The sequence below is a fragment of the Bufo bufo genome, chromosome 4 (genome assembly GCF_905171765.1).
Source record: "Bufo bufo chromosome 4, aBufBuf1.1, whole genome shotgun sequence".
NCBI classification, from domain to species: Eukaryota; Metazoa; Chordata; class Amphibia; order Anura; family Bufonidae; genus Bufo; species Bufo bufo.
This window is the reverse complement of record NC_053392.1, coordinates 79,701,313-79,717,412: the sequence shown is the minus strand read 5'-3', so window position 1 is coordinate 79,717,412 and position 16,100 is coordinate 79,701,313. Positions and strand designations below refer to the sequence as shown.

Sequence of the window (16,100 nt, the reverse complement as noted above, 5' to 3'; positions counted from 1 at the left end):
GGGAGGGGGTGTCCCTGCATAGTCTGACACTGTCCAATCTAGTGACTTGGTTTGAAACACCCAGTTGTCAATGTATTCATATGTTTCTAGCAGGAATAACAGCATAACCCAGGGTTAGAAGTAAGGATGATGCAGAATTGTTATTTGGTGGAGAATGCATGTAGTTACTGAAATAGTCATGTCGGGAGAGGTGACAGCTCCTCATTAAAATGACATAAATAATAGTAAAAGGCAAGAAGCAAACACATGGTAAAAAAATAATCAGGGCCTACATAAAGCGCACTCACAAGACATCCAACTATTTTAAAGAGCACTGGCTAGATAAATGTACCAATATATTTTTTGACGCTGCACCACCGGGAAGAGGAAAAAAAAACTGATGAGTTTCATCCACTAAGTGATAAAATAAATTGAACTTCAAAAGCATAAACAGCGAGGAGTGGGAATTTTTTTATTTTTTTAAATGAAAAAGGCTAGAGGGCTCCATCCAGTGCCATTATCTATGGAATAAGTAGCCTCCGTACTTTTAAGTGATAACAACCATCAGACGCTGCTGTGAATATTAAGCCACCGAACACAGGAAGAGATAAGGTAGGGTCACAGGGGAAGGGGGGAAACCATCCAAACCGATGGAAAGGAAAATAAACACGCACAAAAATAACACTACGTCCAGCATTGTACTCACAGAGACATACACCATCAGAGGCCTACCGTAAGTACTGTCAACATAGAGTTAAAAAGTCAGTGCAATCAGATCACATCTCTCGAGATCAGTCATAGGAACAGATTCAAAAATAGGGACTGGATGCATCAACCTCCTGAAAGGAAAACGTCACTTCTACAGAGTTAGTTTATCAAAATTCAGTATTTCTCATGGCAAGCAACAGTAAGCGTGATGTCCTCACGGCACGCGGCTATCGCCCTCCTGCTCTGGCACTCAGCTCAGGGCCACACTGCAAAGCAAAGAATGCACCAGGATTCATTTTTGGAATGCTTGAGAAAAATAGGCTTTCAACTCGGCTAATATTATAATTAAAAAAAAAATATAAAAATTTCACTCTGTCCTGCTATTCTAAAAGATCGCCGTTTTTTTCGGATCGGATGTAAAAAAAATAAAAAATCTGGGTAATAAGAAAAAGAAAAACATTTCTCAATGGGATTTTGAAGAAAAAAAAAAGATGTCAAAAGCTGACTACGTGATCTGACCTTACTGCTTTGTTTAGACAGATATTACATTTAATTAATGGAACATGCGATTGATTTTTGATGCTATCTGAATTATTTTTTCCCCCTGCTAAAGACAATTAATTTGATGCGTGGCGTTTGCACTAAGCTCAGCAATAGAACGATGACAGCGGAATGATTTTATAAATTGGCTGCAGAGGAAATTAGCTGGGGACCTACGAAACGCGGCCGAAGCCATCAATTAACATGGACTTTTAATGTCACGTACTCTGAAGCATGCTTTGGTTTTTTGCTTTTTTTAGCTTTTTTCATTGCTTGTTGATACCCATATCGGCATGGCGCTAACAAAGTCAGATTCTACATTCTAATTATGGCAATGTCAGGGTCATGTTTTTAACCTTTGATAAATAAAAAAAAGCCAGGCGGAGGTTTTTATCTTAGGCAGGCTCGGGAGGGGGGGGAGGTGGAACCTTTTTTCGTGTGGGTGGTAGATGCTAAACTTGGGCACCAGAAATAATTGCTTTGCAGGAGTCTGAGGCCAAAGTATTTGAGGATTTTCATTTGAAAAGTACATTCAAGAAAACTGGAAAGAATGGCTACTGGCTCTGTGACAAGGAGATTCATTCTTCACAGACCTGCAAGAAAGGGGAGGAAAAAAAATAAAAAATAAAAAATGTAAAAAAATGTAAAAAAATAAAAATAAAGCCACACATATGCGCCCTACAAAGGAACAGACCAGATCACAGCTGGAAGGGAGGCAAACCTTTTAATCAGGTCCTTGAAATACAAGCTGCAGGAAGCTAGAATATTTTGATGGACTTCAAACTCTTTTCCTTCAACAATAATTTTCAGGTCTGTAAACTCTTTCGATCTGCGCTGCTGGTTCAGTTCCTTCAACATTTCTGCAGAACAGAGAAGACAGACATTGCCAGGGTTCCAATTAAGAATGAGCTATTTGTTTCTTTATTTTTTTTTTTTCTTTTATCATGTAGAAAATAAAGAATACACAATTGAAGGAGATCGGGACAATACGTGCATACCACAGTAACCAATCAGAATTTTGCTTCTTTTCGAAACCGTTCCGGAGGGTAGACTGAGACTGGCCTTGGTCATCACCGCACCTGGTATGGTGACCTCACTTGGGACACTCAGCCCAATGGAACGTCTTCTGCTTTGGGAAAGAGTCTGCCAATGGGCTGACTAAAAACGGGCCTGAAGGCCTACTCAGGTTTGACCTCAGCCCACGAAATGGATAAAACAAATTTGATTGGTTGCCTCAGTAGAGCACCTACATGCAGTTGGTTGAGGGTTGTCGATTACCTCTATACAGACACATACCTAGTCTCTTCTATTTGGCAAGACTGGACGGTAAAACAGGTACCATGTGCAAACGAAAATGAACCCACAAGAAAATAAAGCCAAAGAAACGGGCAGTAAAACACAAAGCGTAATAACCTTCAAGTATAAAATATACACACCAGCGGGGACGAAATACATTGTCATTATATTGCTATTGTTAATACAGGTAGGAAAGAAAAATGTAAAGCATAAAGAAATGTGGCAAGACTCTGAAATACTTGTCCATTTGCAAAGTCTATTCAATGCTTTTGGGTCTTACCGGGTAAACATTACATTATGAGGCACAGTATGAGCAGGTTGTGTTTCAAAAGGATTAAAGACCTGTGGGAACAATAGATCTTGGCTGGCGTGTATTTGCAGAAAAGTTAATATTCAGCGTACATCAAGGCAAGGCAATTATATTTAATGGAAACAATTATTTATAAACAAATCAATTACAGTTAGCGTAATTAATTTCTCCGAACAAACAATCCACCTCGACCAAATCAGATAAACAAGTGATAGAAGGACTGCAAGGTAAAAGGCTCGTTCCTTTCAACCATTAGGGGACAGGGATCTCTAGAGAAGGGAAGAGTGGAGCAGAAAGGTACTGTAGGTGATGGAAACATACAGATAACCGCATCATATTCAGGAACAATGGAATAATAAAACATGGTGCCCAGAAGAAGACCTACCTTGTGTATGGCATCTTGCTGTCACAGGCTTTGTCACAAAGTGTCACACACAACCTAGCAAACGGTTACAATATCCAACAGTAGACTAGTTTGATCCAACAGTAGTCTCTTTAAAGTGGTTATGATATCCCATGGTTAATGTAAAACATGTAAATCAGACTTCATGTAGTAGATGACAATCTCTAACAAAGCTAGAACCAGTCCTCTACCTCACATTAATACAGAGACCTTTCCATCTATTGCTCCAACTGCTCTCCGAGCTGGAGTCTTTTTGCTGCAGTTGGTGGCAGTTAAAGGATGGGAATGAGCATGTGCGTCCACCTCAGTGAGATGGACAGAGAAATTAGTTTACAGTTCATTATTGGCCTTGAATATGATTCCAGAAACTTGATGGTCTCCACAGAACAGGCCTCAGATTTTATAGGTTTATGAGATAATTCCGGAAACTTGATGGTCTCCATAGAACAGGCCTCAGATTTTATAGGTTTATGAGATAATTCCGGAAACTTGATGGTCTCCATAGAACAGGCCTCAGATTTTATAGGTTTATGAGATAATTCCGGAAACTTGATGGTCTCCATAGAACAGGTCTCAGATTCTATAGGTTTATGAGATAATTCTGGAAACTTGATGGTCTTCACAGAACAGGTCTCAGATTCTATAGGTTTATGAGATAATTCTGGAAACTTGATGGTCTTCACAGAACAGGTCTCAGATTCTATAGGTTTATGATAATGTTCTGGAAATCTGCACAAAATCTCTAGCTGAAGCATCAGCAATATACTCCAGTTAACTTTCCTTTGCAAGAACTGTAACCATGGAGAGGCTAAGCTCCACACATATACATGAGTTTCGGTGTTATACAAGTTACCTGATCAATCTCGACAAAAGCACAACTCATGTTTTCAAGCTGTTGGCCTGTAAACCTGATCAGAAGATTCGATTGTCCAAAGGTGGTCACCCTAGTGGATGTCAAAATGTCTGCACCCAAGTCTCAAAATGAGCAGAATTTTTACATTTGGCTCAAGATTTGGGTTATGACCTAGTGTGGATTCTAAAAGGCAGATCTGAGAACAGATAGAGCTGATATTGTATGGGATGTCCAGCAAGGATGAAATACACTATAAAAGAACACTTAGGGTGGTTTTTAATAGTTTTCCATGCTTTTTTTGCTGTGTTTTTAATTTTTTAATTTGTCTTTTTGCCACTTTTGTGAAACACACTACATTTTTTGTATTGTGTTGGGGTGTTTTTACAGTTTCCATTGCATTTTTTTAAATACATAATGTTGTAGACAGGCTGTTTTTTTCTGACTTTTTCCAATAGACATTCTCTATATCCTGCGGCCCTTTAGCTGTTGCAAAACTACAACTCCCAGCATGCCCGGACAGCCTACAGCAAGGCATGGTGGGAGTTGTAGTTTTACAGCAGCTGGAGGGCCGCAGGTTGGGCATCCATGCTCTATATCCATTAAAAAACAGCAAAAAAGAGCGACTGTTTAAAGTATTACAATATATTAAAAAAAGTTTAAAAAAATCCCAACAAAATAGATCATTGAAAATGGCAAAAAACAATTTAAAAAAATGGTGTTTTTTTACCAGCAACAAAAAACAACGTAAAAATAACCAAACCTATGCGTGAAGGAAGCTTTCAGGTCAGTGTCTTCTCAAAGGTTGACTTTATCCTCAATGTCGCCAAACAAATTCAGACTTCTTGCCCCCGAAATAAATACTGAGCGCACACCAGACACCCCACAATAAATGCAGAACAAAGACCAGACCCCTAAGAGATTATACACATCAGACCTCAGAACAGATCCTCTAAATCAAAATCAGGCATAAGTTAATTTGGGGATGACCCTAATGGCATGGCGACCACCACATGGTACACAGTGTTAATTAAAGGACTGAACATTTCATCTCAGCTTTTGCTAAGCTAAAAAAAAAAAAAAAATTTAAAAGTGAAGCAACAGAAACCTTGCAGTGTATCATTACAAAGCCTAGGTAAGTAAATGTCAGCCGGCGAGCTTATATATATTTAATGGAAACATGGCAGTGCCTGAAAGGCTAATTATTCTGTTGTGAAATGGGTCAGCGTACTCTGGAGAGCGAGGAGATGATGAGAACACTTGTGAAATAACAGCGGCTTTTGTCATGCTCAGAGTGGAGCCAGAAGACTATTTCATCCTATGGGCTCCACGCGTTGTCATATTCTCTAATCCTTTATTTTTGTACCGAACGCAAATCAACTTGGATTTTGGTGTGAAATTGGAGGCTGGTTCGGTTTGACAAAAAGCAATGAGTCACGTTTTATTACAGCGCTGGAGAAGATACCTCAGAGTCTCACCCCAGACATAGAGTACTATATACACGAGGTCTGCGGCCTACCCATAGCCTGGATAGTAAACGACTGAGAGGTTCAGACTACCCATCTGGAATGGATTCTCATCTCAGGAGCCTGATGGCACCTAGTACCATAAGGATCTCTGATATCCTTAGGATATTGGATTGTGGGGGTCCGACTCCAGACACCCTGCTCACAGCAGCATTGAAATGAATTGGACTGAGATGCAGTACCAGGCACGGCCACAACCCTGTGTATGGCGCTGTGCCTGAGCAGGCAATAAAGGAGATGCTGCACTTGCTGGAGCACCACACTGAATACGCTCCGAAATATGCAAATCATTAGTATTTGGTACAGTGTTTATATGTTTGTATAGATCTTCAATAGGGTCTTAGGCTACTTTCACTCACGAGGACAGCAATCCGGCATTGTTCCGGCAGAGAACAGCCTGCTGGAGTTCTCTGCGTCCGGCATAGTGACCTACTGTGTCCTACTGACTATAATAGGAACTAGCAGAAATCCGGCCGCTCCCCGGCGTAAAATAAAACGATTTAAATAAATAACAGGATTGGCCAGACAAAAAATGTTGCGTGCAGCAATTTTTGACAGGCCGAATCCCTGATGGTTCCCATTAAAGTCAATAGGGTCTGGTGGACACAAGACATAGCCAGATCCTGAGAACTTCAGCAAGCTGTTCTCTGCCAGAATAGCTTTCTGGAAAGGTGAAAGTAGCCTTACATTCTTTATATGTTGTCCACCCATTTTCGATAAATTAGACCAGGCCCTCAAATGGAAAACACAAAAAAATTACGGCCAGGAGCTTTCCAAACACGGCACCCGTGTTTCTGCCATGTCTGGGCCCATCTATGGCTTCTTCTAGTCCAGTATGGAAGAGAGTTAGGAAGCAATGAATGCACAACCTGATGGGTATGTGACACCTTTTCACAAAGATCATATCAATCTACACTGGATGTGGTTAATAATAAGCAAGATTATGTTCTCCGTAAACCTAAAGCTACATCCGCATTCATAAGAATAAAAGGGGACAATCCTAAGCCAGGGCTTGAGACAAAAATGTATGTTAAGCTGCAAATACCTCTCAACCGATTGGTCAAGAAAGATCACATGACTAGCATCCTATATATATTATTTAATGTGACCCCTTTATCGGATCCTTATTAAGACCCTTTTTTAAAAAATGTCAGGCTTCCCCTTGACTTCCTGCCAGATTATTGTGCCTTCCCCATTAAAGGGCATGTATGTTTGGGGCCTACTCATTCTAGTTTTCACTAGTTACTGGGGTTCAAACCTGTGACAAAAAAATTCCTTGCTGATTAAAGGTATTGAATATACTCACTTAAAAGATTTTTATGGCCTCTATAGAGAACTCCCAAAAATAAAATCAATGTGATTATAAGGGGGGTTTGGGGTTTCCCTATTTGTAATTCATATCAAAAGGAAACACCCACCCCAGAAAAATCCAAAACCATAGCTTGAAAGTTCACAAGAACATCCGTCATTATTCCTCAGCAGAAAAACAGTACCAAGCAAAGAATCAGAGGAACCTAGGTGTACCCAAGCTCTGACACGATAATAGACCCCAAAGATCCAAAAGAAGACAACCCTATTTGGAGTTGACTTTGGAACCAAACAATGGTCACTATGGTCTCTAACTTATGAGTTGGGTCACATGTAACTTATAAGATATGTACAACGGTGACAACAAATATTCTGACGTGATTTTAAAGTTGCCAGGTACTTGTTCTGTATGATTCGTGGACCTCGACAATGAGGAAACCTGTCACGGCCATGCCCATGACCGTGACTCCTTTACCGCATGCGGTTGCCTGCGGTTTTGTATGGGCGTTCAACCACGGGTGAGGGCCGCTTGTCTGTGGCCTCACTTGTGGTTGCTGCGGGCAACCAGTGTTGTTGTTAGCAGCAGAGCAGCCTAAGCGTCGCTAGGCAGCTTGCTGCCCTGGCATGCGGTCTCACCTGACGTTCCTTTTGTTAGGTGTGTTTGTTGTGTGCACTGTGTTGTAAGTTATTGTGTGCACTTTCCCTTTATGTATGTTTGTTTTCCCTTCTGTGTTACTGGAAGGGTTAACTTCCTTCCCAGTGTGTGTGTGATGTCACTGGGTGTGTCCAATCCTTGGGTGTGGCCACTTGGGCCTATAAAGACCCTCTCTCTTGCAGAGCTCAGGAGGTTGCTTCAGCATGCTTGCTGATAGCAGCCTCCTGTGTTTGTTCATCCGCCAGTGAGAGCCACCACTGTGGTCATAGTTTGAGTTTGAGTTTAGGTTTAAGTTAAAGTTTTATGTATGCCTATGTCTTTATGTGTGTGTTGTAGCAAGTTTGTCTGTTGGGATTTTCATATGTGTTTGTGCAGCATAACGGTTCTGGATCCCTGTCTGTTTAGGGATCCAGTCAGCAGGGCTGTGGCAGGTTGGTGAATGTCTGTTCACCTGCCATTTCCGTATTGCTGTTTCTGTTCCCCTTTTCCCAACAGCTTGGCCATTGAGGCTCCTGCTCCTCCGTGTCAAGGAGGAGTAGGTTGCCTTACCCAGCTCCTAGCTCAGGGATCTGCGGAGGGTAAGACAGGGCTCCGAGGTTCCGGCGCATGGGCCCTCCTACCTTAAAGGTCGGCCCATGCAGGTTAGGAGTTAGGGTCAGGGTAGGGACGCTGTAGGAGGTGACCTGCTCCCTGTCCTGTGGCTTCATGGCCGAGTAGCTACTTCAACACCTGGCACCTCACGGCTGAGGGTTTCCCCCATCCTCAGCCGTGACAGTATGACCACAGAGGCTTCCCGCGTGGCGTTCCCTCGAAAGAGGGTAAAGCATGCACTGCTATCTGCGGATGGGGTGTATGCGCGTTCTCCGGAGGGAGAGCGTTATGGGGCTCACCATTTACGGCGCGGTGAGTGGCATTCCCCGCCATTCCTTGCTCACCGTTGTCCGTGTTGGTGTCCCCTTTTGTTTGTCTTTCCCCTCCCCCCCTCCCACTGTTTCTTATGCCTCACCAACTTTCCCCTTTTGTTGTTGGGAGGGGCTTTGAGGGGTGGGAGTATGCATTCCCTCGAAAGAGGGTGTAGCATGTACCGCCGTCTGTGAAGGGGTACATGCGCGCTCTTCGGAGGGAGAGCGTTCTGGGGGTTTCGCCTCTGATGGCGCGGTGAGTGGCGTTTCCCCGCCATCCCTTCACCGTTGCCTCGTGTGGCGTCCCCCTGATTTTACTACACGTGGTGTGTGTCTGGTATGCGGTATGCATACCTTCGGAAGAGGGTGCAGCATGCAGTGCCATACCCTTGTGGCCTGCATGCGCGTTCTCCGGAGGGAGAGCGTTCCTGGGGGTTCTCCGTTAACGGCACGGTTGGTGGCTATTCCCCGCCACCTTACCTTCCGTGTCCGTGTTGGGGATCCCTCGTCCCTCTCCATGTTCCCATCTCTGGTCGTTTGCTGGCAGCACTCCGTAAGTAGTCCAGTTGCGTGCTGGTTAGGGGTGTCTGCTGGCAGCGACTGGAGTGGGGACGTGTGTGGAGAGTCCCTTCGTCCATCTCTCAGTGGTTCTTTTCTCTTTGTTGCTGGTGCGGGCTGCAGTCCTCGTCGGACTGGCTAGTGTGAGCCGGGAGAGGATGCAGCTGACAGCGACCCCTTTTTAGAACCGGCACTGAGAGTGGACGTCCCCTTCTCCTATCCCCTTGTCCGAGTCTCTCACCAGTTTCCTTTTTTTGGTGGGGGGGCTTTGAGGGGTGGGAGTGTCACGGCCATGCCCATGACCGTGACTCCTTTACCGCATGCGGTTGCCTGCGGTTTTGTATGGGCGTTCAACCACGGGTGAGGGCCGCTTGTCTGTGGCCTCACTTGTGGTTGCTGCGGGCAACCAGTGTTGTTGTTAGCAGCAGAGCAGCCTAAGCGTCGCTAGGCAGCTTGCTGCCCTGGCATGCGGTCTCACCTGACGTTCCTTTTGTTAGGTGTGTTTGTTGTGTGCACTGTGTTGTAAGTTATTGTGTGCACTTTCCCTTTATGTATGTTTGTTTTCCCTTCTGTGTTACTGGAAGGGTTAACTTCCTTCCCAGTGTGTGTGTGATGTCACTGGGTGTGTCCAATCCTTGGGTGTGGCCACTTGGGCCTATAAAGACCCTCTCTCTTGCAGAGCTCAGGAGGTTGCTTCAGCATGCTTGCTGATAGCAGCCTCCTGTGTTTGTTCATCCGCCAGTGAGAGCCACCACTGTGGTCATAGTTTGAGTTTGAGTTTAGGTTTAAGTTAAAGTTTTATGTATGCCTATGTCTTTATGTGTGTGTTGTAGCAAGTTTGTCTGTTGGGATTTTCATATGTGTTTGTGCAGCATAACGGTTCTGGATCCCTGTCTGTTTAGGGATCCAGTCAGCAGGGCTGTGGCAGGTTGGTGAATGTCTGTTCACCTGCCATTTCCGTATTGCTGTTTCTGTTCCCCTTTTCCCAACAGCTTGGCCATTGAGGCTCCTGCTCCTCCGTGTCAAGGAGGAGTAGGTTGCCTTACCCAGCTCCTAGCTCAGGGATCTGCGGAGGGTAAGACAGGGCTCCGAGGTTCCGGCGCATGGGCCCTCCTACCTTAAAGGTCGGCCCATGCAGGTTAGGAGTTAGGGTCAGGGTAGGGACGCTGTAGGAGGTGACCTGCTCCCTGTCCTGTGGCTTCATGGCCGAGTAGCTACTTCAACACCTGGCACCTCACGGCTGAGGGTTTCCCCCATCCTCAGCCGTGACAAAACCCTAGTCCAAGATAAGTTTACATCTGTGCTAAAGTAACCTACTAAAAACATAGAGACTAAATTCAGCTTGAAAATATGGATGAAGGAATACACCCTGCTGGAGCCTAGGCTGTAAAAAGTTAAGATCCAGCAATTAACAAGTATTAGGAAGAAGGACATTTCTTGGAGACAGCCCAGAGGACATCCTTAGGCTATGATACAGTTTGTAGCTACAGTTGGAAAGGAAATCAATATGCAGAGAACAGTTTAGGGAGCAGAAGTTCACAAAGAATAAATGATTTGTGTCAAAGGCTAAGGTCAGCACAGCTGAGGATATGCCGGATGTAGGAAAAGCCAGGAGCCTATAGTTATTGACGTACCTCCAAGTACATAATGAGCTGCTTCAAGAAAATGTAGCCCCAGGAAACCTCTGATGGCTTGTCACATGTGTCCAAGACTTCATCTATTCTGGCTGATATAACAATTACTTATATGCCTTTTATTTATACATTAACCTATTATGAATTTCTCCATATAACTAAAAGATAATTGTTGTTTTTGCCCAATTAAAGACATGAGTTTTGGATGACGGGATGGCCATTACCACTCACAAACCTAAACGTGTTTACTAGAAAAGTTGTCCATATACAGTCAAAAGTTGATTAAAATGGACAATTTTAACCAATAAGAATATCTGTCCTTTGAAATTAAACCTTGAACTATCCGTTTAGCCATCTAATGACAGACCGTAGGCTGTGTTTAATATTTTTTGTCTGATAGATTAAAGATCTTTCATTCATAGAAAGTTTGTTCTTGAATGAAAGAACATTGCCAAGAAAGATCTTTTGAAATAACTTTTCCAAAAAGATCCTTCGTCCATTGCCTGGTTTCATTGAACATGTATGGGCAGTTTGAACAACTGTAACGGCCAATGTGGACAAAAATGTGTGTGGCCATGTCTTCGAAAAAAAGGTTCACCAGATGTTCGTTTGGTCAAGTGCTGTTCAACCATCAACCAACTTCAATCTAATGTGTATGGACACCTTAAGAGGTTCAACAGCAAGGCTACACTGGTCTACTAGAGGTCCTCAGCAATAACAAGGTCCATCCAAGACTGATACCATGATGAGCAATATAATTCAATGCTGAGGTTTATCACTTTTATGGGGTATTCAGTTACAAATTATGTGACCTAATGTATGCGTGCCATCAATACAACAATCTGTATGATGCAATTAAAAGCTCACAGTCTGAGGAAAAGCTGATTATCGGGAAGGAAGCGTTCCTTCCCAACCACCGGCTGCTCGATCAGTGGTGGTAAAGTATGGTATGAGGACGAGGTATTGTGTAATACCCCAGAGTGGCATTACCACTTCCGCACCCCGCTACTGTCTCCTATGGGCTAATATAATGTCATCTTATGCATTTATTTCAGGTCCTGTACACTATGCATATTTATTTCTTGTAACTGTTATTGTTCATGTACTTTACCTAGTTCATCAGTAGTTGGCAGCAAGCATGGCAGAGCTACAGTTAGAGAGAATGGAACCCTTCTTTCCATTCTAACTCTCCCTCTAAGGAGGGGAGGGTACTAGTTAGTTAGAGGTTAGTTTAGCTTACCCCCAGCTAGGGGAGAGTCTAGCTTACCCCCTGCTAGGGGAAGGAAGCAAGGGCTGGGCACGTCGCCATTAGACATGTCCATGCCCAGCAAGCCAGCTAGAGCACCCTCAGCTCTGCTGGATGTGGAGGCCACAGCTTGGGGCCTCTGAAGCCAGGAGCAGAGTTCCCTGGATTAAGACTACAAAGAGAGAAGTTGCAGCAGACAGCTAAAGCAAAGTTATTTACTCAGCCTGTCAGCACAGCAGAGCCAGAGAGCAACAGATGTAGCAGAGTTGAGTTTGTTTGCCTGCCAGAGTTAATGTTAAAGCCTGCTGGGAACCAAGACAAAGCCTGAAACTGTTGGAGAAACGTTTATTGAAAGTAAAGTTGTTGTTGAACTTCATCACAAGGTCTGGACTCAATTTATTTCTCCATCCTCTAATTCAACTACCCTCTATTTGTCTGTTTCGGATGACAACGCCTGGGGTTCCAGCGTATCCATGTGGGAGCACCGTGACATGTGCATAAAACATTAAGGGACATTATAGGCCACCCTATACCACTCGGCGCCATTCCTACATTTGGGTACCATCTACTATATCACTAAAAAGTGGCCCTGTGCCCTTGTTGCTTCACTGCAACTGTCATCCCGAAACACATCTCATCTTAAAAGGGCCCCCTTATGGCTGCCGTGCGTCGCAATTTCTATTGTGATCACTAGTCCCCATACACCTGCATTGTTTCTGGGCAACAGATGGCTGTTTAGACAGCATGATCTGCTGCCTACAAATGATAATTTACTTGACTGCATGAACAACAGTTTCATCTATAGAAAGAGCGTTTCGCTCATTCATGAGGTAATCGACTGCAGGAACGTTCATTCCCAATAATCTGCCCAAATATCTGACCGTGTAAATCCACAATAAGACTCAAAGGGCAGTAAAAGTAAGTAAATGGAGACTGAAGAGTGCAGACAAACAGAATTTTCAATTTTTACAGTAGTTCCTCATTGACCCAGGAGAATCTAATTGGGAAAATCATTTCTTGAAGGCTAAGATTGTCTTGTGCTGCTCTCTTTCTGGTCAATTCTGGTGAACATTATGGGTTATTGCCTGGATCGGTTTACATCTTCTCTGCCACAACAACAGAGACTCTGATATTAGTGGTGATTTTGGATGTAGACCATGTCCCATATGACAACAATGACCTGCAGGAGCAAACACTAGAAATATTTTCAAAGATTCAAGTTCTTCTTCAAGATGCATGGGCAAACAAATGTTTCGTCCACCATCACAAAACTTTCTTTTCAACATCGAACTGCAAGTTTTTGCTAAAAGCAGTGCAAACACTCCCCTGTTATTTCCTTTATGGTTTTCTTTCTCTGCCTTTTTTTTTCATAGGGACGTGTAAAGTTAATTTTACTTCTGCTAATGTCTCCGAGCATTAGGAGATGTTCCTCTGTGGACCCAAGAGAAGGTTTTGTTGATTCAAGAAGCTGCTTCTCTCAGTGCCACAAGTTTACCGTGATTGGATTTAGCTCAGGGTCAAATAAAGAAGAATTTGTGTGTAAATGACTGAAAAAAAATAAAAGTCTACGAAAAAGCTGCAGTTTACTAACAAAGACAACCTGAGGTTTACACATAATCCTTCAGATTTTCCCTTTACGTAAAGTGGAACCTCTGCCAAATGAAAGGAGCAAATGAATTCTCGGAGGACAGGCAAGAAAAGAGCAAAGTGAATTAGTTTACAGTCTATAAATATGTTTAGATTCCCTCTAATCTGAGCATGGAAGAAGCTGAATCCAAATCCACTCGAAGCAAATAACAGTTTCTGACAATTTCTCTGCCTTTTCATTTAAACCGGCTGTCTGCTCTCTAAACCTATTTTGAAATATCCCATTAAGGCATTATTAGTTAAGAGAGGAGGTCGCTTGTTCAGGACCCTCATTTATTAGCTGGAGCATAAGCAGCTGCCAAGAGCATAGTATTATAGTAAATATAATCCCGTACATAGGAGAAAGTATTATAGCAGTTATATTTTTGTACATAGGAGCTGTATTATAGTAGTTATATACTTGTACATAGGAGCAGTATTATAGTAGTTATATTCTTGTACATAGGAGTCAGTATTATAGTAGTTATATTCTTGTACATAGGAGCAGTATTATAGTAGTTATATACTTGTACATAGGAGCAGTATTATAGTAGTTATATTCTTGTACATAGAAATAGTGTTATAGTAGTTATAATCTTGTACATAGGAGGCAGTATTATAGTAGTTATATTCTTTTACATAGGGGCAGTATTATAGTAGTTATTATCCAGTATGTAGGAGGAGTATTATAGTAGTTCTATTCTTGTACATAGGTGCAGTATTATAGTAGTTATATTCTTGTACATAGGAGAAGTATTATAGTAGTTATATTCTTGTACATAGGAGCAGTATTATAGCAGTTATATTATTGTACATAGGAAGCAGTATTATAGTAGTTATATTCTTGTACATAGGAAGCAGTATTATAGTAGTTATATTCTTGTACATAGGAGGCAGTATTATAGTAGTTATATTCTTGTACATAGAAGCAGTGTTATAGTAGTTATATTCTTGTACATAGGAGACAGATTTATAGTAGTTATAATCTTGTACATAGGAGCAGTATTATAGTAGTTATATTCTTGTACATAGGAGGCAGTATTATAGTAGTTATATTCTTGTACATAGGAGGCAGTATTATAGTAGTTATATTCTTGTACATAGGAGCAGTATTATAGTAGTTATATTCTTGTACTTAGGAGCAGTATTATAGTAGTTATAATCCAGTATGTAGGAGGAGTATTATAGTAGTTATAATATTATACAGTACATAGGAGGAAGTATTATAGTACTTATATTCTTATATACAGTGGCGGAAATAATTATTTGACCCCTCACTGATTTTGTAAGTTTGTCCAATGACAAAGAAATGAAAAGTCTCAGAACAGTATCATTTCAATGGTAGGTTTATTGTAACAGTGGCAGATAGCACATCAAAAGGAAAATCGAAAAAATAACTTTAAATAAAAGATAGCAACTGATTTGCATTTCATTGAGTGAAATAAGTATTTGAACCCCTACCAACCATTAAGAGTTCTGGCTCCCACAGAGTGGTTAGACACTTCTACTCAATTAGTCACCCTCATTAAGGACACCTGTCTTAACTAGTCACCTGTATAAAAGACACCTGTCCACAGAATCAATCAATCAAGCAGACTCCAAACTCTCCAACATGGGAAAGACCAAAGAGCTGTCCAAGGATGTCAGAGACAAAATTGTAGACCTGCACAAGGATGGAATGGGCTACAAAACCATTAGCAAGAAGCTGGGAGAGAAGGTGACAACTGTTGGTGCGATTGTTCGAAAATGGAAGGAGCACAAAATGACCATCAATCGACCTCGCTCTGGGGCTCCACGCAAGATCTCACCTCGTGGGGTGTCAATGGTTCTGAGAAAGGTGAAAAAGCATCCTAGAACTACACGGGAGGAGTTAGTTAATGACCTCAAATTAGCAGGGACCACAGTCACCAAGAAAACCATTGGAAACACATTACACCGCAATGGATTAAAATCCTGCAGGGCTCGCAAGGTCCCCCTGCTCAGGAAGGCACATGTGCAGGCCCGTCTGAAGTTTGCCAATGAACACCTGAATGATTCAGAGAGTGACTGGGAGAAGGTGCTGTGGTCTGATGAGACCAAAATAGAGCTCTTTGGCATTAACTCAACTCGCTGTGTTTGGAGGAAGAAAAATGCTGCCTATGACCCCCAAAACACCGTCCCCACCGTCAAGCATGGGGGTGGAAACATTTTGCTTTGGGGGTGTTTTTCTGCTAAGGGCACAGGACAACTTATTCGCATAAACGGGAAAATGGACGGAGCCATGTATCGTGAAATCCTGAGCGACAACCTCCTTCCCTCTGCCAGGAAACTGAAAATGGGTCGTGGATGGGTGTTCCAGCACGACAATGACCCAAAACATACAGCAAAGGCAACAAAGGAGTGGCTCAAGAAGAAGCACATTAAGGTCATGGAGTGGCCTAGTCAGTCTCCGGACCTTAATCCAATCGAAAACCTATGGAGGGAGCTCAAGCTCAGAGTTGCACAGAGACAGCCTCGAAACCTTAGGGATTTAGAGATGATCTGCAAAGAGGAGTGGACCAACATTCCTCCTAAAATGTG

The 16,100-nt window shown here is 42.7% G+C and overlaps 1 protein-coding gene across 1 annotated transcript in view; it reads right to left on the bottom strand.

Annotated features, from left to right (window-relative positions):
- The window catches only part of KLHL29 (kelch like family member 29), a 909,740-nt gene that overhangs the window by 219,190 nt on the left and 674,450 nt on the right, over nt 1-16,100 (bottom strand). Inside the window, exon 7 of the mRNA XM_040427407.1 lies at nt 1,949-2,087. Within this exon, the coding sequence (XP_040283341.1) occupies nt 1,949-2,087 (139 nt within the window). The remainder of the gene's footprint in view (nt 1-1,948; nt 2,088-16,100) is intronic.